The sequence below is a fragment of the Cyanistes caeruleus genome, chromosome Z (assembly GCF_971803275.1).
Source record: "Cyanistes caeruleus chromosome Z, bCyaCae1.hap1.1, whole genome shotgun sequence".
In the NCBI taxonomy this organism is placed as follows: Eukaryota; Metazoa; Chordata; class Aves; order Passeriformes; family Paridae; genus Cyanistes; species Cyanistes caeruleus.
Genome location: NC_141732.1, coordinates 22,005,451 through 22,032,346, shown reverse-complemented (window position 1 = coordinate 22,032,346; position 26,896 = coordinate 22,005,451). Strand labels below are relative to the sequence as shown.

General features: G+C 42.2%; 2 protein-coding genes and 1 long non-coding RNA gene across 16 annotated transcripts; 1 reads left to right on the top strand and 2 right to left on the bottom strand.

Moving 5' to 3' along the window:
* Positions 1-1,225: 1,225 nt before the first annotated feature.
* LOC147648212 (uncharacterized) lies at positions 1,226-6,694 on the bottom strand. Its single transcript, XR_015280708.1, has 2 exons — positions 5,846-6,694; positions 1,226-5,693 (listed from the first exon to the last, which is right to left on the bottom strand). It is a non-coding gene; the product is annotated as an uncharacterized LOC147648212 (long non-coding RNA).
* Positions 6,681-19,758, top strand: LSM5 (LSM5 homolog, U6 small nuclear RNA and mRNA degradation associated). Of its 4 annotated transcripts, XR_015280706.1 has the most exons (7): positions 6,681-6,817; positions 7,235-7,330; positions 7,554-7,581; positions 8,216-8,288; positions 12,630-12,773; positions 18,144-18,187; positions 19,599-19,758. XR_015280706.1 is itself a non-coding variant. In XM_086868483.1 (5 exons), the coding sequence occupies exons 1-5, from the start codon at positions 6,772-6,774 to the stop codon at positions 18,189-18,191; spliced, it is 291 nt and encodes a 96-aa protein (XP_086724609.1). In that variant the 5' UTR covers positions 6,681-6,771. The 4 variants fall into 4 exon arrangements, 2 of the variants coding, with proteins under 2 accessions (XP_086724609.1, XP_086724610.1); XR_015280707.1 differs by lacking the exons at positions 18,144-18,187; positions 19,599-19,758 and adding an exon at positions 15,673-16,464; XM_086868483.1 differs by lacking the exons at positions 12,630-12,773; positions 19,599-19,758 and having other exon boundaries at positions 18,144-18,191.
* On the bottom strand, positions 11,802-21,385 carry LOC111941294 (AT-rich interactive domain-containing protein 4B-like). Of its 11 annotated transcripts, none has more exons than XR_002869944.2 (8): positions 21,241-21,368; positions 20,777-21,101; positions 19,569-19,679; positions 18,727-18,816; positions 18,118-18,264; positions 15,937-16,063; positions 12,698-12,749; positions 11,802-11,995 (listed from the first exon to the last, which is right to left on the bottom strand). XR_002869944.2 is itself a non-coding variant. In XM_086868480.1 (7 exons), the coding sequence occupies exons 1-7, from the start codon at positions 21,253-21,255 to the stop codon at positions 11,944-11,946; spliced, it is 780 nt and encodes a 259-aa protein (XP_086724606.1). In that variant the 5' UTR covers positions 21,256-21,385; the 3' UTR covers positions 11,802-11,943. The 11 variants fall into 11 exon arrangements, 4 of the variants coding, with proteins under 4 accessions (XP_086724606.1, XP_023800167.2, XP_023800168.2 ...); XR_015280700.1 differs by having other exon boundaries at positions 11,981-11,998; XR_015280703.1 differs by lacking the exon at positions 15,937-16,063 and having other exon boundaries at positions 12,547-12,749; positions 20,789-21,101; positions 21,241-21,376.
* Between the last annotated feature and the right edge of the window lie 5,511 nt (positions 21,386-26,896).

The window sequence follows — 26,896 nt, the reverse complement described above, 5'->3', positions numbered from 1 at the left end:
CCAATAACCTCACCATCCACCCATAACATACATAATGAGGAATTCAATGAAAATTACCCTGAGGAAACTTAGAAAGAACATGTGCCAAAGGGTATAACAGCATATAGCTTTGACTGTGTGCTTTGTAAGAGAAGGAGGGTTTGGCCACAGTGGGCAGGGTGGTGGAAAGTTGGAAGAACGGGTGGTTGCTACAAATGGGGTGTTGGGGGTTAGGTGTCCTCCTTTTAGTTCTGGCTCGCCTGTGGAATTTTTACCCATTAGTTGCGGGGAAACTTGACTGTGGGTACTTGGTGGGTGCTGGAGAAAACACAGAGTTTGGCTGGGCCCAGGGCAGGAAGGGAGCAGGAAAAAAGGAGGGTGGGGACAGTTTGGCAGGCTTTCTTCAGCTTCGGAGAAAGACATTTTGGGAGCGGAGCTGTTGTGGTGTGGAGAAAGGAATTTTGCCATCACCCAGACGGAGCTGTTGCTGCTTCTCCTTCTTCCCTCTTTGTTGGTGGCCTCACACCCCCTGTCCTGCCGGGACATGTGGCAGTGCCAGGTACCGCCGCAGAGCTGCTGATACACGTCAGCCACCGGCCCAAGATCTCACCATCCTCTGCCTGAGAGCCCCTTGATTTCAGAATTATAATAATTCGGAGGGAGGTGGTCTACATTTTCATTCCAGGGGAGGCTTCTGCCCTCCCTAGCAGACACCTGTCTTCCAAAACAGAGACCGGAGGGAATGGGAAGAATACAGAATGGTAACAACCAGGAGGTGCTGTCACCTGTGAAATACTCTGCCTTGCCTAAAACCAGCTTTTTTTTTTTTTTTTTAATGCACTGATACAAACCCACAGTTACTCTGCATTTCTGTGTCAGTGCTTGTTGTGAACTGACTTAAGACAGTCAACTGCCCACGCGTTCTGCGTGTCCGTTTCACTCACAGAGATGCCTAAGACATTAAAGACCTCACTTGTTACCACACTACACTTGATCTCCTCTGGAACAAAAGCCACCAGAATCGAAAAATTCACAGAGCAGAAAATGAGCCCTTATTTCATGACTTGCACAAATCCTTAGGTCAAGCCACTAGGGAGTTACACTTCATTACATGGAATTGTGTAGCAAATGGAATTTTCACCCTCTTGCAAGTCTCACCTTAGAACAAAATCACTTGAATTTCAAAATTCAACTAAGATCTTGAAAAAGCATTGGAACATAATGCTTTTAGGTAAAATATATGACATTTCTTGGTGTAAATACTGCAGTTTAATTTCAGTTAAAGATGGTTATGATTTACAATACACTGGAACACAGCACATGACAAGATTTCTGAAACACTTCTTTCCTCCAGGTTACTATACTTTCCTGCAAGAATACTCAAACCCAAAAACTTCCTCTTACTTTTACCCTAAAACCCCAAGAGTTGAAAGTTGAGCTGCTGGCAGTTCAGAGTCCTGCAAGCAGTGCAATCAACAGCAGGGGAAAACACTTGTGGGTGCCCTGGGAATCCGTATCACCCTGTAGGGCTGGGCTCAGGATATCTATTTCCTCTCATAATATTTTCTCATGACTTTGTGTGGAAGCAGGACTGCTATAAACTAGGATTGCTTCTGAGCTCTTGATTGGAAGCAGTGATTTTACTGAAGCACTTTCTTGGAAGTACACTGAATGCATAGCAATAAAGAAATAGGACAAATGGCACTTGTATGCAAGTGTACATTAATACACTTCATTAATGCCAAGACACAAATGTTGCTGCCTACCTTCAGCTCATCTCTGTAGGACTGAACTTTCTCACCATAAATCCTGACATCAGCTCATGGTAAAAGAATCCCATTAAGTATCAAAAGTTAAATAGAAATATTGAACTTGTGGCAGTCATACAGGTAAAACTACATGCAGGGAAGGATGACTGATTTAGGGCAGGAAATGTTAATAGCTGCATTGGTAAGTCATCTACTTTACTAATGCATGAAGAAAAACAGTGTCCCTGGGTGAAGGTTCTGCATTGCAAGATATTCAGAAATGACAATCTTGTAGTGTCTTGCTGTAATGTTTCAATATGTGAAATCACTGCAGAAACTATATTTCTGCCTGTCATTTCCATTTACTGACAGACCAAACAGGAGATCCCTGCTTGGTGAATACCAACTGTTACTTTACATTCTCACTGCCTTTGGATGTTTGGAAAGGGAAAGCTCTGATGGGCTTTTAGCACATTCAAATAGTGATAATAATGATAAACCCGGTCATCTTTGTTATACCTGTGGTGGATACTGATCAGCCTAAATCCCCAATAAGCTTAGACTGAAAGTAGCTCTGAAGTCGTAACAAAAGCTCTGGGAGAGTGGGGCTAGCCTGGCACTTAAGCCAGCTGGATGTGCCTTCTCCTCCTGGGGCACTACTCCCTCCTCAAGAGATCTGCGCATTTCATGACACACGGAACCATCCACTTCCATTGAATGCACAGGAATGTGGCAGGATAAAAAAAGGAACCATTTGGATCATTAAATCATACCTCCTTCAGATGCATCAGCCATGAAATGAGCATTTATGCAAGAAGAACTCAAAGAACATCCAGCCACTACAGCCTTCAGGACTCAATAGCAAGCAAATGGCCTGTCATTAATATACAAGCTCACAAGTCTCAATGAAGATTCCCCAGACAGTAGTCCACTGGAAAACCTTTAGCAGATCTGAAGCAAAGGTCAGTGATGGAAAATAAAGCTGAAAGAATGAAATTCTGAAAGACCCAGAGCCATTGCACACCCAAATTTGCTCAGTTAGATCACAGACACTGTGCTGGAAATAACAAACCCAGCACAGCTCTGCACACAGACTGGCACCTCCATACTTTCAAACTTTTTGTGGCTATCCCTCAGAGCCCTTCATAATCTTTGAATCAGCCAAGTGATGTGGACACCCAGATAGCGGTACAAGATGAGCAGAAGAAACAGGTGCATTTGAATGGGTATTTCCTCTCCATATGATATACTGCAGATCCTTTTATGTGGATTTGGAGCAAGAAAAGTTCTTTTTTCCCATTCTGCAGACTAGGCAGTGGATCTGAGGAGGGCAAATCCTTCTGTCTCAAGCTCCTCATTAAGCCTGTGGAAATAACTCCAAGGCAATACTTGAGTCAGGCTATGGAGCAAGACTGTCTCAATTCCATCTCAACTTCCAAATTCCAGGACAGCACGGCAACCTTCCTACCCATTTTGTGAAACTTAATTACCCTCAGTCTTATTCTTGTTTATGCTTTCAAACCACCCAGGCCTGCATGGCTGGTATCATGGATTAAATCACTGGGAAGTGGGAGTGAAGGCACATGGAGGCCAGGGAAAAGGGAGAAGGGATGTGCAGCAGTTTGCTTCCCAGCACTTTGCCAGTGCCTGCAGGAATGTGGAGTATCTTTTAGGCTGTGGTTATTGATGATGGTTCAAAACTGTTGCAGAGTGTCTAGCTCTAGCCTTGAGCTGTAGTTGTAGAGGCTGAAACACCATCTAAAGGACAGAAGACAGCACTGGACAACCTGTCTGAGGGTAGTGCTGCACCCCAGGGATGCCTTAAGGCAGAGCAGGCGGCTGGTCATTAATTCCAGCTCCTCAAAAAAACCCATTGATTTAGAAGATTTATTTTCAGTATGTCGACCTTCCAGTTTGGCTGATTTGGCTGACTGGCTGTCAGGATTTTCCTTCACATCTTCATTTCCAAAAACTGCTTGTAGGTTTGTTGTGAAAGAAACATCCAATCTTTGGTCTCTAGTATTTGTATTGCAGGACAGCAAGTGGTTGCAAAGAGTGATCTGATAATTTTTCTGTCAACATTGAGAAACTCTTAAGGACAAAAACTGTTGCTAGATGGCTCATGCATCCAGGTCTTTGAGACAACACAGCATGACAGCAAACTCCTGAAGCTGAGTAGCTGGGTACTTTGAGCACATCTCTACACTTTCTAGACCAATAAATAATACTTTCTGTGCTCCAGAGTAAATGGAGTAAAGACAGGATTCCATAGCTTTTATGTAGCTCTGACTTTGAGTTCCACATGTGTTCCCTTGCCCTTTCCCCTCAGAGTAAGTGGATACATAGAAATTGGTTTGCGGGTTTCAAAACTACCGTGCCCTTGCTGTAGTTTTGCCTGCCCTGTGGAAGGGCTTAAAGACTTCTGTTGTGAAGATTCTTGTGCTGCATTTGGAACTCAAAAGATGATGTGTTTGCATGTCAGTAGCCTAAAGAGAAAGCCTTTAGTGTCATTCTAGACAGCAGAGAAGGACAGCGAATAGGTCAGTCTGGCAGTTCCGCGCAGAGTGGCTGGGCAGATGAAGAACACAGGTAAGTATAGAAAGTGTAGCAGCTGCAAGGCCAGATCTTTCCCAGACCCAGATAGAAGTAAAGGACAGTAATTGAGCAGCACTGGGAACCACAAACAGGGAAAATGCTGTGGCTGTTCACACGAGCTAAGGTGCGGAGCTGAAGGGAGAGGACAACAGAAGGTAAATTAGGAGAACTACACAAGCTCAGACCACACAAGCTTTCCCCAGATGGCACACTTAGGCATTCAGGAAGGCAGAGATCCCCCAAAGGTCAGCATTGTAGGAGTTGGGACTACTTCACAGGGGACAGTTTTCTACCAGTGGCTATGGGACAAGAATCTGCTGCTTGTGCAGAGAAGGTATTTGTTTTCTCAGTTGGAGAGCTCTCCAAATGGCAGCAGCTCAGAGAAATGCAGACACCTTCAGAAGAGTTGCAGGGCAGTAGCAGTCCTCTGAAACTTATGCCCTCCCCAGGCTATCCAAGTTTCCTAGGTAAGAGAGCAAGGATTGCAGTGCACCTTGGAGGATCAAAGGGCACAAAGAACAGCAAGGTGCAACTTGATGCTGTCAGAAAATTGCGTTACTAGACCTGGGTATCTGTGTTTGGGAAATTAAATAACAGCCAGCTGCTGGGGACAAAGGCAGCAGGCTTTGTGCAACACCTAGATGAGATGCTCCAGGGTCATAAATTCTTCAAAGAACAGTGGCTATCTCAAGAGCTGGGATATGAAGGATCAGTTGGATTCAGTGTGTTACCTTGTTGACATGGCAAGGAATAAGTCAGTGCCCTCCCTCTCCTCTGCAAAGCTCTAGCCAATGCCCTCGTGCTTCCCACAGTGGCAGCAGAATGCTCATCATGTCCACTAAGTGCTCTTCTGCTCCCACAGGAATGCTGCCTGGGCCTTCATGGCCCATTCCCACTGTGATTCACAACTCCTGTGATGCCATCCAGTGCCTGTGCCCAGCAGGACAGGAGCAGGTGGAGAGAGGATGAGTACCAGTGAGCCCAGTGTCCACAGTTCCAGTGAGCACCTCCTTCTCTGAGCAGGGGGCTTCTGTGATGCTGGGTAGTGCCATGGGCAACCCCCATGGGCAGCTCTTGGGGCAGTATTATAACTGGCCCCAAGGCATCACTCCCCACACCCAGGAGGCCCAGAGGGTTTTCTCTGCTCTCAGTGGCCACTGGGCACAGATGAAGCCAGCTGGAAATGGTGGTGGGATGAAGTTACTGAAAGGCTTCGAAAACCTTCCACACAGCCACCTCTAGTGAGTCAGTGGACAAATGTGGGGAATGACAATCTGCACATAAAACAGCAGGGCCAGCAGTACCAGGCATTGTCCCCCTGTGCTCAGCACTGGTGAGGCCACACCTCGAGTCCTGTGTGCAGCTGTGGGCCTGTTACCAAAAATCAGAAAAAATAAAAACTCCTTAACATAAATGTAGCATTAAGAAGCCAGCATTCCTTCTTCAGCTGGATGCTTGACGGGATATCTCATCCAAAATCTCATCCATGCTGAGTACAGAGAAATATACTGTATTTTACTTACATGTTGATAGGTTTTCCTAGAAGAAACATAGATATGAGAATAATTTCTCTGAAGTCATTAACATATGCTCCCTCCCCTCTCTCCATGTGCTCTTCTTTCCTGGGGGTCTCTTTGGTGATCCTTGGTGGTCATAGGTGACACCCTAGTGAACTGGCAAAGTTGGCACAACTGGGCTGGTTGCTTTCCAATTTTTCTTCCTGCAGAATAAGCATTGTGCAATTCCACAGGTCAATGTTTTTTAAAGAATAAGCATTGTATTAACCCACCAGGTGCAAACAATTCTTCATCTGGCAACAGGCCCCTCTCTGCAAGGATATTGAGGTGCTGGAGTGAGTCCAGAGAAGGTCAACAGAGCTGATGAAAGGTCTGGAGCTCAAATCCTCTGAGGAGCTGCTGAGGAAACTGGGGTTGTTTAGTGTCAGGAAGAGGAAACTTGGGGGACTTATCACTCTCTACAACTGGCCGAAAGCAGGTTGTAGACAGGCAGGGGTTGGTCTCTTCGTCCCAGGTAGCAAGTGGCAGGATGAGAGAACAGCTTCAGGCTGTGCTGGGGAGGCTTACGTTGGACATTAGACGGAATTTCTTCATAGAAAAGCTGCCCAAAGAGGTGGCTAAGTCAGTGTCCCAGGAGTTGTTTAAGGAAAGACGGGATGTGGCACTCATTGCAACGTTTTGGTTGACATGGTGGGATTCGTTCACAGGTTGGTCTCGGTGATCTCAGAGATCTTTTCCAACTTGACTGCTTCCGTGATGCTGCAACAGCTGAGCCGCTCCAGCGCACCCACACGGGGCGCTGCTCCGACACGGGGGCACATCGGTACAGCCGCCGCTCGGGGCTCGGGGCGGGCCGGGGCGGGGCGGCCGCCGGCCCGGCCCTTCCCGGCTGTGGGCGGTGGCGGCGGCCATTGGCCAGGTCCGGTGCCGACATGGCGGCCAGCGCGGTATCTAACCCGTCCCAGCTCCTGCCGCTCGGTAACGATGGGGGTGCTCCCAGGGCCCCATACTCGGGGCCCGGCCCGGGGTCCCTCTCCGGGGGCTGCGGCGGCTGCGCGCCCCTCTGTGGGCCGGGCCGCGCCGGCGCCTGGCGGGAAGCGCGAGGGCGGCTGGCGTCAGGCGGCGCGGCCCGCGCGCGGCCCGGGAGGATGTCGGCTCTGGGGCCAGGGGAAAAGGGATGGGGGTCTGGGGGCTGAGGTGGGGTGTGGGGCTGTGCGAGTGTCTGAGGGAGGCCGGTGGGGGTAAGGGTGTCGGGGGCGGGCTAGTTTGTGTGGGAGAACGGAGGGGGAGTGCTTAAGAGTCTATGGAATGTGTCTCTCTGTGAATAAACGCAACGAAACTGTAAAGCAGGAAAGACTTGCTTTGTAGAATGTATGCTTTTCTGTTTATCTACAGAACTTGTGGACAAGTGCATCGGTTCACGCATTCACATCGTGATGAAGAGCGACAAAGAAATTGTCGGGACACTTCTAGGATTTGATGACTTTGTCAGTATCCTTTGATGGAAGTGTAAAGCAGTCTGCTTTATGCTCTAAGTAATTTATAGCTGTTGAGAGTTTTGAGTTCACTGAATAGAACCCTTTTCTATGAATCTTGTTGTATTTTTATGTTTTCAACTTATAGGTAAAATCACTTTCTGGTATAAAATTAAAATAGCATTAAATACTCTTGTTTTAAAATCTGGGCTTTATTTTCCTTGATACTGGATTTTCAGATATGGTGCTGGAAGACGTTACGGAATTGTAAGTATGTTTTCTGCCTTTTGTTGCTATTTAATGTTTGGTTTACTGAGGCAAAATAGTGTGTAAGGTCTGCTAGCAAAATGTTTTTACATTTTTTGAATACTTGCCAGCTGACTAGTTTAACCTTGGACTTAACTGTAGGAAAAAAAACTGTAGAAGGTGATCTGTTCAGGATGGCCATGCCATACAGTATGGTTTATGCTTGTATGGGAATCCTATTTGTAGTCTTAATTTTGCATGGGTTGTGTGGCAAAAGTTCCAGGACTTAATTTGTTTTTACACTTCTTTAAGACTTAGGCAACAATTCAACAAGGTAACAAATATTTTGACTTTGTCATAACATGTTGATGTTGATATGTCATATTCAAGAAATTGCCCAGCTTTAGAGGGTGAATATACATCTCCATGTACTGAGCAGAAGAGACCTTTTTAGATGCCACTTAGCTTTCTGTACCTAGGTGCTCCATTTATCAGGATCATGCTGCAGTGTGGCTGATTTATGTGTTAGTTCCAGCAATGGTCACCTTAATACAGAGATTTCTGTTGGTTCTTCAACTAACAAAAAACTGGACAAAACTGGAGTCTTTATTCCCTGGTTCTGTGTTCTTACTTACTGTTTCTAATGCTCCTTCAGTGAGATCACACCTGAGGGCAGAAGAATCACAAAGCTGGACCAGATTCTGCTCAATGGAAATAACATAACTATGGTGAGTCATCAAAGGCTGCATGTGTTGACTTTCTGTGCCTGTAAATCGATTGGTGATTGTATTCAACTCCTTTAAGCTGAGCTTTCCTCACAGTTTTGTTGCATCAGGAAGTTTCAAGTAGCTTGTCTGCATAGCTGGCCACAAAGCCTGGCCTTCCAACACAAGGGCATTCCTAATTTCGTAGAAAGGCCCAAGTAGGAAGATTTGTGTCTAAGTTGGCTGTGTATGAATGAGAAATTGTCTCCATTGTGTTGTTTTACCTATCTTGCACCTCTGCAATGTGTGCCTGAGCAGGTGCCATCCTGTGTTCATTGGTTAGCCTTTTTCTGCTTTGGCTATTGTTCTGCATGTTGAGAGGACAGCATATGTTCTGAATCCTTGCATGGGGTGAAATTCCTGCCATCCAGTCAAGCTGGTGGTGTGTTGCCCTTGAAGAAGAGCCTGGTTTTTCAGCAAGACATAGATACATTTCTGCATTAGGTCTCACATTTCTTTTGTAGACATGTCTTCCCACATCAGGAATTCCATGCTTTAGACTTTTTCTTATTTTGATCCCGAATCCAGTGAAGCTCTTTCTCTTCAGAAATATTCAGCTGATTAGGACGAAGATATCAGTAAAAGGAGTAGTTAATCCTTTTTTTTTTCCCTTACGCTTTTCCTTTTGTATTTCTTTTTCTCTTTGGTTCTTTGCTTCCTTCACAAGGAGATGTTATGCTGATTTACTCCCTGCTGCCTTTTTGGTTTGTGTGTCTCTGGCAATAACTTCCTCTGTTGGGAGAGTCCTTTGTGGTCTAGCCACTTTTGTGGTCCATGTCCTAAAATGTTTGTTGTAAAGCAATAGCTGTCATGCATGGGTTTGTAAAGCTGAACTCCATTGCACTAATGCAAAAATCTCTTACTCCTTCATAGCTGGTTCCTGGAGGAGAAGGACCTGAAGTATGAAGACACGATATTCATACGTGTATATATATGCAAAATCTAAATACAGATTTTGGGGTGGAAGTGTGTTTGGGTGTGGATCATTCGTTTGCTTTGCTTACATACTTGACATTTTACAAAAGACAACTCTTTAAGAAAGGGGCTGGTGGTAACGTTGACTTTTTAAGTTGAAATCATTACTTTTTTGTAAAGACATGTAAACCTCTTCTGAATAAAAGGCTTCTTCTTTGTTGGTTACTGTGTTCTGTTATGTAAGTGCACAAGTTAGATAATTTTATAACTACTTGAAAGAGTAGAAAAATGACAGTTGTGTTTCAGTTGCCATCAGTCTTCATTTTTCCTACATCTGTTGCATTTGTTTCTGGCCCAAGTCTATATAAGACACAAGTCATGAGCCAGGATGTTGCTGTGCTTTGGCATACAGGCAGATACTGAGCTGGATGCTTTGTTCAAAGGCTGTGTCACTTGAAACCATGTGGCTTAGTTCTGAAAGCCCTTCAGACTGGGTGCATCTCTTTGATGCTCAGCAGCCTTTGGTTCTGGTGGCCTTCAGGTTCAACTCTTGTGGACCATTTTGCTGGGCTTCCTTACAGCAGAGACCCTGTAATGGCATTTGGCAAGTAAGGACAGACCAAACCTATTTCATGTTCTGGGGGTAAAAATCCCCAAGGCTGGTGTTAAAACTCGCTGGTGTCAGTGGTGACTCTGCTTCCACCACTTGATGATGCTGTGTATACTCAAATTGTGTCTGTGGCTGTCTGTGGCTGCTTGCACCGTTTGGAACACCCATTTTAGAGTAAACACGAGTTTCTGTCTTCATCTGTTCTGTGATATAAGAGTGTGACAGATGCTGCAAGTTACTATTGTAGGGTAATTTATGTAAGGAATTGCTGTTTTGTTCTGATGCCATGCTCCCAGTGCAGCTTATGCTTCCATAGTACACCTCTCCCCTGGCTTATATTTGTCAGTGTCTTTGGAGAGGAATCACAGGTGCCTGCTGTCACTGTAGACAAGCAGGGTGCAGCATGGGCTCACGTGGACAGGATGTGCTTTGCCTTCCCATCACGAGAAGAAAGGGGCTCAAGAGCAAGATTCTGCAAGGAAGCTGCTATGCTGATCTTTCTGCCTTGCTTAATCTGACAGAAGAGCTGCCTTCTGCTAGCTGGGTGTGAGCTCACAAAGCAGTGAGAACCTCTTGCTGTTTGTTAAAAGGGAGAGGGAGTCCCTCCTCTCTACAGGGAGTGTGCAGCTACTGGCTCATGTGTTCTGAATACATCATCTGTGATTGCAGTGTTCAGGTTGTGTCCTGCCAATCTATACTATTTACTCCCTGAATGTGTTTTTTTTCCTTTCTGTCTCCATTTCTTCCTCCAGCTTTGTTTAATACATATATTTTGAAAATGTACATTTTTTGAAACTTAGATTTGATTGAAGCATCATCTGTGTGTGATTGCCTTACTTTCCTAGAAATAACGAGTCTTTTCACAAGAAATTCAAAGATTTCTAGTCAGGGCAGCACTACTGTGTTGAGATATTGTTAAATAAAATTTTGGTTTTGTTCCAGTATAGGCACTTGATTTCTACTTCACTCAGTGTTTTGAAAACAGTCATGCTTCTGAGAGAAGAGTAGATCTTGACTCGAAAGCAGCTTTTACTTTGACAGCACAAACATCTTGTTCTCTCAGGAATTTGTTGCCTTGAAAAAACCCAAACAACTTGATACTGCCTCAGTTCTTGCTTGATTGGCTGTGTTTTGTTCCACTCACTGCAGAAGGAGTGCTAAGACTTAAGTTTTCTGAAGACAGTTCTTGACTCAGGGGTCTGCAGAGATTCCTCTGAAGACTGTGTGTGTAAACACAATCCTTTTAAAGATGAAACATTTTTTCACTCTCAGCTGAGAATATAATGTATTCCCAGTGGGTCTGGTTTGCTTTGCATTCATTATCCTGTAGCCTGTTGCTTTGGAAGTGCAGCTAGTAAGTTTATCCATTCATTAAGTAAGTAGTGGTTTTTGTTCTTCTTTCCATAGAAATCCAAGTGCTTAATTATACTACACTGTCCTGCTGTGGATACTAGCATTCTCCAGTATGCTATTCAGGGTGCCACCACTTGTAGGTCATTTAAAATAATAACCTTAAGCTTAAAAAAGATGGAAAATTGAATGAGGCTTTAAGTTTAGAGCAAGATAGTTGTCAGGTTAAAATAATTTTGTGGTTAGGCCATGCACAGTGCTGGTTCTATTCAGATTTATGTTTGTTTAGCTTTCTGTTTTTCTTCAGGATAGTACTGGTTGCAGTGATCTTTAGTTCTACTAACTGGCTGTCTGCCTTAGGATGGAGAAAGTTCCCTTCTGCCTAGTCTTTCAGTATGCTTGCTCATTTTGGTTTGGGTATAAATATCCTCTGAGTAACCTCATTGAAATTATTAAAATGAGTCCTGTCAGTCCCAGGTCACTGCAAATTCTTAACACAGTCAGTGCTTCCAAAGCATATAATTGTAATTTAGCAGTCTCATCAGCAATGTTTTGCAGTTGTAACATTATTTTGGTCAACTGAACTACAGTCAGACAAAATGTAAGCAGAGAACACTAGAAGATTTATTCCAGTTTCAACTCCAATGAATCTGACCTTGAGGCAGTCAATACAAAGAGTCAGCAAATATTTTCAGGAGCTTGCTTTGACATTTTCAAACTGCTATAGTGAACAGGAATCAAAATTCAGCTTTGTTTTGACTGGTGCTGCATTAAAGCTGGGCCACACTTTTGCTTTCTGCTGAAAGAGAGAATGGATTTGAATTAATCACTTATCAACAGATGCTGCAGCTTGATGTCATTTTCTTGAAGTCACTAGGGTTGGTTAATTAAACTGTTAGAAAAAAAAAACTATGCCATTTTATTTCAGAGGTCCTTACTTACATTTGTGCAATATATTTCATAACTCTCCATTTTCTGCAGAACCTAATATATATTTCATGGCTATTTTCTATAAGCTTTTATAAGCTCACATTCTCTTGAAGCCTTCTTCTAGAAGCTCAAAATAAGAATTAAGTATTTGTTGCGCTAATAGGAAAACAGTTACAAGAAAACACAAAAATATACCTGTTTAATCCATTATGAAGAAATACTTCAAGCAGATTGAATATGATCTTCATACATCAATACTTAATAGAATTTGTTAGCTGTTTTCTTTCTTTTTTTATAATGTATTTAATCAAAATTTTAAAATAGATGTTTTATAGAAAAAATGGCAATGTACTGTAGTTTTATTCCAATTAATGGGTTCTCAAAACCCAGAGTAACCTTTTTAAATCTAATTCAAACCTGTAAACATTATTCAGTCTTTTGTTGGGTGGTTGGTTGGTTTAGCATGCTTCTTTTAATGGATCTTCATATTCTGTTTTCAGTACTGATTAAAAAGATTGGCCTTCAGCAGCCATTAAGTGCAAAGTGATTTGGCCAGTCCTGCTGTCACCTGCATTCTCCTGGCATTCCGTTTGGTGAAGAACTTGACATGGCAGCAGCCCCTGCACAGGAAGAGGAAAACACAGGTTATAAGGATTTATAAATAAGCAGTTAAAATGTTTTTCCATTCATTCCATGCATTGCTATATTGTCATGATTTAGGAATGTTACTCCCTGGTTCAGTACCCCCACTGAGACTCTCCCAAACTCTGTGCAGTTTTTGACAGTCCAGTGTACTGTTCAAATTTGCCAGAGGCTAATGCATGGTAAGGAATAGGATACCTACTCAATACTGTGCTCTCTGGCCCAGGAAACTATTTTTGAAACTAATGCTATTGTCTGACTCAGCTCTTTCTGGGGTTCCATGTTACCACAGGGCTTTCTTTTCAAGGTCCAAGATGGTGTTGGGGCATAGGGCACATCTCCAGCCATCCATTGGTTGGTTCCACCACTGTCAGCACATAGCACTTGCCTTGGCAGGTTTGTGGGACTGCAGTCTAACTAGCCAAGCCTCCCCATATTTTGACCACTGTTCCCCGTGCTACAGAGGCTTTACTTGCCCTGCTTTATTGCAGTGCATGTTTCAAAGTTAAGAATAATCTGGGAAATAGTGCCCATGCTTAAGTCCACTCCATGGTCAAGTCACAAGCCCATCTATATTGTTGCATCTCTTCCCTGGTGACTTGAAGCATCATAGGGCCAATGAGCCAGAAATAATTCACTCCTTTTTTGCCAGACCAGATCCAAGTTTTAATCTTGGCAGTCCAATCCACCTGTCCATTGTTGTGATGTTCTTCAGTCACCCAAGTCCTGGGTATGGGTGGATCCACATGATGTGCTTTTACAGCCAGCTTTTCTATCCAGGCAGTGGTGTCTTGTCAGACTACAGCAGCTCAGATGGGTTTACCTCTGTGCTGCTAGTTGATCTTTTTCCATTGATCCAGCCACCCCTTACGGAGCATACAGAGTGTACAGATAGGGTGCTGGCCATTTCTCTTGTTTAGTAATATCTAAAGCCATCTGGATGGCTTTCAGCTCCGCATATTGATTTAATCCACCTTGCCCTGAATAGCTTATGCAGCTCACCATGTAGTACTCCATATAGCAGCTTCCCATATTTTATTTATCCCCATGATATGGCAGGAACAGTCAATGATGAGGGCACGTGACTTTCCTCTTTCTGGTAGCTGACTATATGGTGGGACCTCCTCAGCATGTCACCTTTTCGTCATCCTCCTCTGATGATTGTCCAAAATGTTTGACTTCCTTGATTTCTAAGATCCCTGGGTGATTGGTATTTCCTATTTGAGCTCACTATGTGATCAGCACGACTCACTTACTCCAGGTAGCATCAGTGGCCTGATGTGTGGGAAGGACTTTCCCTTTGAACATCTAACCCAGCACCAGCAGTGCCAGCAGGAGCTGTGCTTTGGTGCCCATCACTTCCAAAGCAGCTCAAAATCCTCCATAAGCTGTCAGAATCTCTTTTTCAGGTGGGGTGTAACAGGCATTTGATCTCTTGTATCTCTGAGTCTGGAACCCCACTGGTCATCCTGAAGTCTTCCTGGGTATTTTTTGCCAGACTCCAGGAAGGACCATTGTGCCCATCTGTGCTATAAAGCAAATTTTTCACACGTGCTCCTATCCTGACCAGCCCAAAGGTTACTGCATGAAGATCTCCTGTTCAGTTAATTAAAAATCTTATTGTTGTTCAGGACCCCACATGAAAATATTCTTCTTCCACATCACATGATAAAGAGAGGGTATACAATCTGACCATAATCTGTAACATGTATCCTCCAGAAACCCACAGTGTCTAGGAAAATCTGTGCTTGCTTCTTGCTGGTTGGTGGGGACATAGCTGCTTGTTTGTTGACCACATCCACTGGAATCTGATGACATCCCACTTGGCATTTTGCTTCTAAAAGCTGAATTTCCTGGGCAGGTCCTTTGAGTTTGTTTTGCTTTATGGCAAAACTGGCCTTCAGGTGGATCTTGGTTATTTTCTCCTCTTCCTCGAAAACTTCCTTTGCTGCATTGCCCCATACAATATCATTGATGTACTGCAAGCGTTCTGCAGCCTCTCCATTTTCTAGTCTGGATCAGCCAGTGGCAAATAATGTGGCTGTTTCCACCCCTGGGGCATCTGGTTCCAGGTGTACTCAGGCCCTGCCTCTTCTGTTTTGAGGGCTCTGCTTCCACTTCATCCCTCATGAAATGAACTGACTACATGCTGGATTTCTTTTTCTCTGTGGGCATGACTGCTACTGTCAGGGGTTGTTCCTCTGGCTCAGCAGCAGTTTGAGTGGCCATGGTGCCTGTTGGTCTGCTTTCTTTCTCCTCCCCTGGAGGTGATGTCTACTATTGAGCAGCGTCCAGTAAACAGTAGCCAGGACAGAACATGTTGCGTAAGTTCATGCCTCTCTGGAGCTACTACAGCATTTTTCTTTGACACATTTCATCATTTTAACAGGTTCCTGTAGTTGTTGATGGGTGAACTGCAAAACCATTGGAGCAGTCCTCCTGGCTCATATCCTACGTTCCATACCACTCATTACTATCCTGCTTCAGGGCAGATCTCTGAATAACTCTAGAAATCTCTGTTGGCTCTAAATATGGTGTGCACTGCACTGGCAGACCTAGCAACAGGAACATGCTTTCCTTAACATCTAAAAGGAATTCAAAATTCTTAAAAGCTGTTATAATAGGTCTGAGCGGGGGGAAGGGGGTGAAAGGCTGGGGAAAATCATCCTCCTCTTTTCTCCCCATAGACTGGATACTTTTAATTGGACTCCCAAGGGTAGCACCTTAGTTAAGGTTGGAGGTCAAAACTGAATACACATCCAAAATGAGCCCTGGTATTATCATGTCATGATACCACACAGTGCAACAGAGCAATCCTGATCCCTCTCCATGCTCTGAAAAAGAGAATCATGATGGGCACACAGTGCATGTATAGAAACATACTGAGTTTCTGTTGGCCAGGTATTGGTGCTGGCGGCTACAGGAATGTCTTCTGTGAGAGCCTGCTGGAACCTTCCTCACTCACTGTCTGGCAGAGTCACTGCCAAGGCTGGGCCAATCAGAAATGATGGTAATGCCTCTGTGACAACAGAGAATTTTAAGAAGAAAGGAAAAAAAAATTATTGCACGGATGTAACTGTGGCCAGAGAAGAGCAGAGTATTTGAGACGAACAACTCTGCAGACACCAAGGTTAGTGGGGAAGGAGAAGGGGAGCTGAGATCCACCTGCAGTCTGTGGAGGAGAGCAACTCTGGGGTGAATGCTGAGAAGAGGCTATGAATTCATGGGAGTCATGTCCTGAAGAAGGCTTCTGTCCCGAAACGGGGATGTCCTGAAGCAGGGTCCTGTGGACCTATGGAGAGAAGAGCCCATGCTGGTGCAGGTTTCCGGTAGGACTTATCACCCTTTGGGGGGACCCATGCTGGAGCAGTCATTTCTTGAAGAACACTGTGGAAGAGTGATCCCTGTTGCAGCAGTTTGTGAAGAACTGTTGCTCATGGGATAGACTCACATTGGAGAAGTTCATAGAGAACTGTCTCCTGTGGGAGGAACTCCATGCTGGAGTAGGAGAAGGATTCCTCTTCCTGAGCAGCAGCAGAAACACACAATGAACTGACTGTCCATCCCCTGTCTCCCTGGAGGAGAGGACGTAGAGCTGGGAAGGAGGGAGAAGTGAGGGGAAGGTGTTTTTTATTTTATTTCTTGTTATCATTCTCTGATTTTGTTTGTAATAAATTTGATTAATATCCCTAATTCTAGCTGGTTGTGTCTGTGACAGTATTTGGTGATCTCAGGATCACCAGAATCGATCTCTCCTGGTCCTTAGCTCATGAACCCTTTGTTACATTTTCTCTCCCTTGTCTAGCTGCAGAGGGGATGAGGCTTTGGGGGGTATCTGGCATCCAGTCAGGGTCAGCCCACCAGGGGGTTAGGTAGTGCATCCACATGAGCAGACCCAGCAGCATTGTGACCAGTGACTCTATACCTAATACAACAAATGCTTAGATCAAATTGTTTCCAGGTCACATGGGGCAGATCTGTTATTATATCAACCTTTCAAGCCCTGAAGACAGATAAGGGTGCTGTGGTTTAGGAATGTGCTCCCCTGTTCAGTGCCCCCAGTGAGACTTTACCAAACTACACACTGCTCTCTCTTGCTGCCCCATCTTGCTGCAGCATGCTGGAGACGAGAATTGGAGGCACGAGAGGTAAACACCATTGGTTAAGATAAGAACAACTTACTTGAAAGAGCAATGAGATACAAATCCAAATGTAACAGCAACAGTACTAGTGTCAGAGGGTATAAGAAAAGAAACTATTCACACAGAAAAAAACCCCAGATAATAGAAAATATTAGACAGCTCCCTCCACCACATTTTCTTGACCGGAAGAACTCCTTCTCTCCCCAACAGAATCCCATTCCCCTGCTCCTGGAAGTGATGTGAGGTGGTGTGGAATAGGCTACTACTAAAGATTAACCTTGTCCTGGCTAAAGTTAGGACATATATACTGACTTCAGCATTTAACACCTAGTAATGGAAAAAAAAAAAAAAAAAAAAAAAAGCAAGACTCTTTTCACTATTTTCTTGATACTGCTGCCCCTTGGAGCCCTGGCTGACCAACCATGCAGGTCAAGGGCCCTGTCAGAGGACACCAGAGCTCATTCCTGACCCACCAGCAAGTCAGCTGTTCTCTTTTTTTCCTCTGGGAGTGGGCACAGGTAGGACCTTGTCCCACCACTGAATCTGTACCTCCTCTGGCAACCATGTAGCCACTGCAGTTCCCTTGCAATGGCTGCAGCCATGAAATCTTACTGTGATTTGAGTCCTTTTTCCTGTGCTCAGTGAATTCTTATATGCATGCATGAACAAGATATAGAGAAAACGATCCTTTCAACAGAAGGCACACTAGAACATTTCCTGCAGCAATACATGTGGCAGCTTCAGCAAAATGAGACATTTTATTTATTGTCTCCCTTACACTTTTGAAATCAATCCCTAATCCTAAGTGGAAAGGACTAAGTAGGCACAGAGGTAATGCTACAGGAAATCTATCTATAACTTGACAAAAAGTTAGAAGTTATTAATAACCACACTTTGTTCACTGTTTAGAAAATTTTATTTTCTGTTTATTTTTTCCTGTATAAAATAGTTCTCCCTTAACTGAATCAACTAGACTGACTGCCTTGTTTCTGTTTTTCCCCTTACATCATCATTGGATATCTGATCTGGATTTCTAAAGGTCATAAAATACCTGTATCCAGTGTTTTCAGAAAAAAACAAACAAGTATAAACACACTCTTAACAGCACTATTCTCCCTAAAGATTACCCAACTCTTGTTAAAACCTTAGTAACATGACATCCAATTTAGCCCTCTAAAAGCAGATTTTGGTTCCTAGCACTTACTTTCCTGCTCTTTTTTTTTCTTTAAGCGCTTTGTCCGGTCAATGGCAGCCAACTCAGCTTTCAACGACAGGTAACGTTTCCGAATTTCCTGCAATTTTGCTTGGAGAATTGTTATGCGCTCGGTGCTACTCAAATTTTGCAAGTCAGCTGCAATTTAAACAATTTATTTTAATTATTGCACTGCAGCATTTCTCAAGCCTTCTGAATTTTAGTGAAGGGGGAGGTACTCAAATCTTAGTGATGTGCTTTGATGTAGCAGGCAGCAAAGCTGAGGAACGGCAGGTGCTGTGTATTATCACTATCTTGACTGACACAAACATAGTGAAACCTCTTCTTACAAGAAATACTGAACAAGTCCTAGTTCAAGAAGGTAAAATGGAAGGGGGAGATTCAAAAATTAATAAAAATTAATAATCTAAGAGGCTGAACAGAAGCAGAGAACAAGGACTAAAACAACAAGGAAGAACTATTGGGATATATGACAAAATTAAGCAAACTGAGGATGGAGTGATTTTAGAGGGGTAAAACCCTCAAAACCAGAAAATTCCAATAGGCTTCCAATAGTATATAGCAAGACCACAGGAGGCATGTTTCAAAGACGATACTTACACTCCTGAAAACTCCATTTGCAACCTTTGGGCAAACGATTGTCGCGTTCTTTTAGATCAGATTCCCTCTCTTCACTTTGCCCACATTTTCCTGTGGGAAGGTAGATTGTTACAAAACAATGCAACTTTCCCACCCAACCCAAAGCTTACCAGGAGCTGTCTCACTCTAATATGACAGAATCCATCCTGTTGTAGCAGCTTGGTACACAGCTCTCTGCACCACAGGTGCACAGGTACAGGCCCACAAACCAGGTCTGTAATGGGGCCCCTCTAATTCTGGCATGCTGGGAAAGGGAAACCTTGCACTGGAAACACCGGCCAGTTAGTTGTTGTGCACGTAGACTCGGATCTGTTCTGCAGATTTATGGGAACCAAAGTCCTACAGACCTAGAAGGCTGATAAAAGTAGCAGACTGTGGCTCCACAATCCATCCCGAAAACTGGCAAGCATTTAACTGGAAGCGTGTTTGCATGAGCATAAGGAGGTAGGGTAGGGACACACTTCCTGGAAGGAGATTCTTGAATACGATCCAGCTGCTCAGGGTTCGTATAGCCACAGTCCACTCTAATCTCCAACTGGATCACGACAGCAGTACACTTACTGCTTTAGAATCACAGCCATAAATAAATTGCCTGCATCAGAAAATAAGGCAAAGAGGCACTGTAATGTGTTCATGTAGGTGCCAAAATTATCTACATCTTTCTAGTTACGGAGCTATATAGTCTTTAAAAGACTTTGCAAGACTGATTATTACATCCTAGCTCCTGTTCACCTTTTTAAATATTATTTTCAAACAAATGGCACTTTCACACATTTTATTTCACATTGAGCTGCTGTACTTACTAATTTTATTCTTCTTTTTCATGTTCACAGATGTTTTGAGGCTTGTTTTCTGCTTTTTGGAGGAGCTGTCTCTTCCGTGAGCATCTTGAAGATTTTTTTGGCCTCTAAACACTATAAAGGAGGAAAAATATCCCAAAAAGTAGAAAGAAACAGAAATAACAACAACAACAAATAAAAAAGCCTTCAGTTCTGTGTGCTTTTTCTCCAAGTATGTACATCTGTGATTAACAAAGCAACAGAGATACATTTGTTGAGGCCTGCCCATTGACCTCTTCCAAACTCTCACCTTTGTTGAAGGAAACACGTTTTGTTGCATTCTTTAAAACACTTCCAGATGAATGATAATAGTAACACACTTTAAGGGCATTTTGAGAAAATTCAATTAATTGTTTAACTGAAGTCTGTTGCAATGAAAAAAACAATTCTGTCATTTCAGGAATATAGTCAGACACATATTACCTTCCTCAGAGTTAAAAATTTTTTAGACACTGCAGCACAGTGAAAGCAGCTGTATTTTTGATGAACTGCAAAAGACCCAGTCACATTCACAAAAAAGCTTTTGGATGCAGCCCTGTCAACAGTTAAAAAGCAGGCAGCAATACACTGACATCATGTGCACAATTGTTGGCTGTGTTTATTATCCTCTGTTCTCTGGTGGTCTCAGGATGAATCTCAAAATCACATCTGAATGTGAAGCCCAGCTAAGAAGGTCAATGTTTGATATCAGCTTAACTTCCATTTTTCAGAACATTAACTTCACAAGGGGCAATGGTTGCCCAAACATGCAGTAACTGGTGCTTCCTCCTTCAAATTAAATAGCTTACAGAGAATCAAGTTTTATAGAATAATAGAAACAGCATCTTCTATTTGTAAGCAGGGCACTCAAAATGCTTTAATCTTGCTACAATAAGTATTTCTTACACAATGTATTACAACTTGTTTTGGGCCTTTCTTGTCAGGTCCAGTATGAACATCATTCTTTTTTACTTTTTTCCTGATTGAAACCATCACAATTCCTAACAAAAGGTCAAGAAACTACCTGGCAGTTGTATTTTATTCACTACATGATTATACCATTTCTATGCATTAGACAGTAGGCTACTATTTCCTACAAAAATTCACTTCCCAGCAGCAAAACTATAGCAGAATGAAGATTCATCCACAATGGTAAAAGGAGACTTGTTTAAGTTGAAGACAACTCTTTTTACCCTTTCCTTTACCATTTTCAGCATGCTCTGGCTCTGATTGATTACCACTACTGGAGGTGACACTGGCATCAAAATCTTTCGAAGAAATATTTCGCTCAGATTTGAGAACTTGCATCTGCCCTGCAGTATTCTGTATCTCTGCTGTGCCATCTGTTTCACTTGTGATGCTTTGTATCTCTTCTTGATTTGGTGTCAAACTCCCAGAGACAGTGACAGCGGATTGATGGTTACTGTACTCTGCTTCAGCTACAGTGGAAGGTGACTCAGGAGTTGAAGGAGTATTTTGGGCTAAAAACTCCTCTTCCTTCTCACTGTCAGTTTTATTCTAGGTGAAAGAATACAAAAAACCCTCCTCATTTGAGCAATTACAAGATTGCAATCCTAAAATTACAGCGCTTACAATTATGTTAAACATTTGATGTGTAGAGGAAAGCTCTCCTCTTCATTTAAAAGACTACAAGTACCTTCCTACAGTCCATACTGGGAGCTTTCTCCTGAAGACAGAACCTTTGCTAACACCAAAACAAATGTGAAGCAAGCACAGCCGGTGCTGTAGAAGCCGTGGGGTGACAGGCACAGCCCGGCAGCCGTTGGGCAGTTGGGCAGTTTGTGGCCGTTGGGCCGTTGGGCTGTTCCTTGGCACTGAGGTTCCAGAGGGAAGGAGGGCGAGAACATGGGGCAGCAGGAGCACTGACTCCTGTGGCAGAAGGAAATTCTTCCTTGCAGCCCACTGCTGAAGGAAGCTAACCTATGCCTCAATGTCAGTTAAAAAAAAAAAATTTAAAAAAAATTTTTTTAAAAAGAATTCCTCTGAAATAAAATTATACGGATTCACATGAGTCCTGTTTGCTCTCCAGAATCAGCAGAGCTATATCCCAGATTTCACCCCATCAAGTTGGCTTCCGACATGGATGAAATGGATTCTTCTCATCTGTTTTCTATTAATTTAATTGAAAAAAGAAAAAAAAAAAGGAAAAAAAAAAGAAAAAAAAAGAAGAAAAAAGTGAAAACCCCAAAATCTTTATGGGAAAAGTTTTCATTTTTTAAAGGCTGGGAAGTCACTTTTCCTGTCATGAATTCATACGTCAATCAAAAGGGAACAGAATGGGCCATACTTAAGAATGTACCAAGCCAAAGTTGGGGTAACAAGAGCAAAAAAGGCAGTGAAACTACCTTTATTTTCTTTTATTCTAAGTTTTGGTACTTTCCCTTGGTCTGCCTTTATCCATCATACATAAACAAAAAAGTAAATCGTATACATTTTTGGCTTTTAGCAGCAAATTATGACATTTGTAAGAGAAATTACTAGGGAAAAGAAGAAAAGCCATATAATAGGAGCCATATAAAATGGAATTTGGATTTCAATAAAGAAGTCATTTGTGTACTTTTCAATTTGCTAAGTTTCAGCTAAGGTTCAATTCTCCATTTTCTCGGAACACAGATGATAAAAGGTTTTCTACACGGACAGGTAAGAGCAAAGGTGCGGTTTTTCCAGTCAGCATTGAACAGTAGGGTCACAGGCAAAACACACTACCCAAATGAAAATTCATGTGGATCTCTAGCAGATTTACTTTGTAAATATACTGTAAAAATTTAACAATAAGATAAATTCTTACAACTAGATAAAATATGACTAAGTAATAAAAAAACACTTCTGAACCTGAGTGTCTGCAAAGTGGGAATTTGGGGTGACTAACCCACATGGAGTCACTAACTTTCGAGTCACTTACTTTGCACAGAGACTTTTAAATCCTTTTTCAGTTCAAGGCTTCCACTTTATATCTGAATGATACAAATCAAACACTACTCCCTAAGCACCAAGATAATAACAATAGGCATCTTATGATCTAAGGCTGGGCCTGTTCAATCTAAAAGCAAAGAGGTACATTCTTAGAGATTGCCTTGTAAATCCTCCACAGAATTTCTAGATGAAAAGCAAGGAAGAAAGAGTACTTTTCCAGCTACTAGATTTATCCTAGCAAAGGTATCCCATTTTTAGGAAGACAAGACACCTCAAGGAAGTAGCAAGCCTTGGCAAATTCACTGAAAAATTCCAGTATTCTGCTGTGTAGCTCATAACATGAAAGGATCAAACTATTTTTTTGGCTGTAAGCAAAGAAAGGAGGAGAGTTAGTCTCATATCCAAATAATGGAATATTAGATGAGGGCTCCGTTCTTAATTTAATTTATTTTAAAATAATTTCTCTTCTTCCCCCTTTACCCACCCCAACATACACTACTCTTCAGAACTTCAAATTTCATTGCATGTGTTCCTTTCTTATTTCAGTGGCTGACTATAAAGTACAAAACTTGTATATTGGTAAAGCTTCACCAAACTGGGAAAGAAATTAGTATTTGGACATGCTGCTTTCTGAAGGGCAGAAAGAGAAGTGTTGACAAGAATATGCCTAAGTTTTGAATGCCTGAAGCACTCAAAAATAACATGTTTTGTGATATTGTACCACAATGTTACAGAGTTAAAATGTTGGAGTCTGGAATACAGAGTGTGTGCCCTTGTTTCTGATACTTAGTTATAAGATCTAGAAAAACACTGAATTTCATATAATATGAAATTCATGAGCATGTTTTCATGGTAAAACATGAAAACAAATGTTGAAGTTAGATAGAAAAAGCTAAAAATGTAAGTGTGTAGATTAGAAAGTTTTTTAAATCACTGGGTGAAAAAGTTAGTTTAGAGAACAGGAGACAAGATGGAGGATTTAGGGTGCTGTCCCTTGTCCCTTCTTTCTTCTTCATGTTCTTCTCCTAGATGTTTTTGGGTAATAGTAAGTGATTGGATAGAAAACGCCGCAGTGCATCACGGAGGTGATGGGTCATTGGGTCATTAAGAAAAATAAAATACGTGTCTACTGTTAATTGGGTAAAAATAGGAATAAAGATAAAAGAACTGCGTATTTCGGGGCCATTTTGTGCATCAGACACGAAGTGTGCCACAAGGCCTTGTTTGTACCATCAGAAGAAAGAAATGTACCAGATTGCAAAAATTAACCTTGTAACCAGCCTAGAGAGATCTGTCAAGTTTTGTGATCACCTGTTAATAAACATGAGAAACACGATTCTAACGAGCTCGGGAGTTTTCATCGAATCATAAGGACTGAGATAAGTGGAACTCCCCACGAGGGAGGATCCCAGAGGAATTCAGCCCAAAGGAGGCTGAGAGACTAGAGGAAAAGTTTTATCCATAGAGAATTCAGCCCAAAGGAGGCAAGGAGAGAGAAAATTACAAATGGTGCCCCGTGTGAGGAGACAAAAACTCACAGAAGCTTCAATCAACACCTGCAGGATCACAGAAACCAGTTCCTGAAAGAAATCTGTCTGGAGAAAAACATCTGCTATCACATTCTGAAATTCCAAGGGCCCTGGACTCGGAACATTGGATTCTGCTGGTCAGTAATCTGAAGATAGCCAACAGGTCTGATAAACTGTATACAGTCTAGATAATGGGATTGAGTATTTCTAAAGAGAGATTGTTTAAACCCAGGATATGGGGGAAAATATAAATATGAGGTTTAAAGAGATAAGAGCCCCGGGAATGTGGGGAGATGAACTGCCCTTTCTGAAAGCGCAGGAAACCCAAAAAATTCCCCAGCGGCGTGGTACCCCTATCCCTGTCCCTTCAGAGAATGTGGGGGGACGAGGGAGGAATGTGAGGGAAAACTGAACACCGGGAAGCTTGTGTTACTTCAGAAAGCAGAGTGAGCAGTTTGTTATATTGTTGGAGGTTAAAAAATTGCATGGAGAGAGAATTCTTTGGTTCTGGTCAAAAGTTTAAAAGCAAGAAGATTAAAAATCTATTTCAATTAATAATTTGGAGGAATGTGTATGTTTGTGTATTCACAGGTTCAAAGCAAAAGTAACTTCCTAGCGAAGAACATGGAAACTCATCAGCTGCAGAGACAAACAGAGCCCAAAGAGCAGAAGAGCATGCAGATGTGAACTGTATCAAGACCACAGTTGACAGCTGAACAACTTGGATCCAACATGCAAGAGCAATGAACTTTGGGTTTCATGTGAAACAGTGGGAAAATCGATATTGTAAAGCCTCATTTGTTAAAGCATGGTGTGAACTGTGTCAAAATTCAGAATCTTGCACGAGGGATAAAATTCTTGAATATGAAGGTGAATCAGGTATCACCCTTGAGCTGTATCATTTTGTTGATCACTTTGTGATGCAATTTCACCTGCATCACTTCTTTTAGTTAACTCAAAAGAAAGTATACCTTATCTCAGTGAAAACAGATTTTTGTATAATATTCAATTTTTCTGTGTTAAAACAGAATGAAGATGAGATAATGAATGTTAATCCAAATCATGCTCTATACAAAGAGGCAACATCTTAGTGTAACCTTCTATCAATCTTAGTTACACCTGATTGTGAAGAGTTTGACTCAAGAAATTTCAGATAGAGATCTGTAACAACTCAGCTTTCAATTCAAGTAGCTTCAGCAGAAACTTTAGAGCAATTAGACAAATTAAGCTACTGATTAAGTAAGCAACCTAGATCTATTTCTCTAGCTTTGAGTGGTTAGTTAACTGATGTTCAAAACTGGAGGCAGAGTGCTCTGTGGAACAGAGCAGCAGTTCTGTTGTTAGTGCATAGGGCATGAGTGAAGGAAAAACAGCCCTTCTTGAAAAGTAATCAAAGAAAAGCTTTGGGTTGATTTTTTTTTTTTTTTTTTTTTTTTAAGAGAGGGGCAGATGTTGGAGTCTGGAATACAGAGTGTGTGCCCTTGTTTCTGATACTTAGTTATAAGATCTAGAAAAACACTGAATTTCATATAATATGAAATTCATGAGCATGTTTTCATGGTAAAACATGAAAACAAATGTTGAAGTTAGATAGAAAAAGCTAAAAATGTAAGTGTGTAGATTAGAAAGTTTTTTAAATCACTGGGTGAAAAAGTTAGTTTAGAGAACAGGAGACAAGATGGAGGATTTAGGGTGCTGTCCCTTGTCCCTTCTTTCTTCTTCATGTTCTTCTCCTAGAGGTTTTTGGGTAATAGTAGGTGATTGGATAGAAAATGCCGCAGTGCATCACAGAGGTGATGGGTCATTGGGTCATTAAGAAAAATAATATATGTGTCTATTGTTAATTGGGTAAAAATAGGAATAAAGATAAAAGAACTGCGTAGTTCGGGGCCATTTTGTGCATCAGACAGGAAGTGTGCCACAAGGCCTTGTTTGTACCATCAGAAGAAAGAAATGTGCCAAATTGCAAAAATTAACCTTGTAACCAGCCTAGAGAGATCTGTCAAGTTTTGTGATCACCTGTTAATAAACATGAGAAACACGATTCTAACGAGCTCGGGAGTTTTCATCGAATCATAAGGACTGAGATAAGTGGAACTCCCCACGAGGGAGGATCCCAGAGGAATTCAGCCCAAAGGAGGCTGAGAGACTAGAGGAAAAGTTTTATCCATAGAGAATTCAGCCCAAAGGAGGCAAGGAGAGAGAAATTACAAAAACAACCATGACTCATTAGTATCTGGACTTCATTGCTCATTATGCTTAGAAATGATCCCTGAAGGCACTTCATATCAAAGATACAGTTCTTGTAAATCACTGTATATACGGATCAAAATCCTACAAAAAATCAATGCCAAAACCAGCAATAGTGTGACTTTTCTCTTTGGCAGTGGCTTAGGTGCTCCTGGAAATCACCAGGCCTAGACACAAAGATGTGTATTCAGGGGAGGAAGAGAAACATCATGCTTAGGTCTAACTGTGACCTTTGCTAGCAGATCTTATTAGCAGTTAATAAATTATGTTTATCCTGCTGTGAGCCAGAGCCAGGATGGGAATCCAAGTCTAGCTGACAGAAGAAGATCACAAGCCTTCAGCCTTTCCAGAAGAGGAAAAATACAAAGTACCATGAATTGGCATTGGGTTTACAGCTTTTTTTATGGATCTATAGACAAGTGATGAAGTTTAAAAGATGACAGCCAAGGGCAATCAACAGATACATTGAAACTGCATGAAGAGGAAAGAGACTTGAAAATTAACTTAAAAGCTACACAGAAAGCTTCTCTACTTTTTTCAGTTGCTTCAAATTTTAAATACCAAAATATTGGAGTACTACAACTTATTTCTATTAATTCT

What these genes read in the sequence shown, in the direction of transcription:
- LSM5 (XM_086868483.1), top strand. Translation starts at nt 6,772, where the DNA reads ATGGCGGCCAGCGCGGTATCTAACCCGTCCCAGCTCCTGCCGCTCG. An exon ending in GTCCCAGCTCCTGCCGCTCG is followed by an intron (nt 6,818 to 7,234) that starts GTAACGATGGGG and finishes GTTTATCTACAG; the next exon opens with AACTTGTGGACAAGTGCATC. An exon ending in CTGGAAGACGTTACGGAATT is followed by an intron (nt 7,582 to 8,215) that starts GTAAGTATGTTT and finishes ATGCTCCTTCAG; the next exon opens with TGAGATCACACCTGAGGGCA.
- LOC111941294 (XM_023944399.2), bottom strand. An exon ending in CAAATGGAGTTTTCAGGAGT is followed by an intron (nt 18,265 to 18,726) that starts GTAAGTATCGTC and finishes TTTAAATTGCAG; the next exon opens with CTGACTTGCAAAATTTGAGT. An exon ending in GGAATGCCAGGAGAATGCAG is followed by an intron (nt 11,999 to 12,697) that starts GTGACAGCAGGA and finishes TCTCTCTTTCAG; the next exon opens with CAGAAAGCAAAAGTGTGGCC.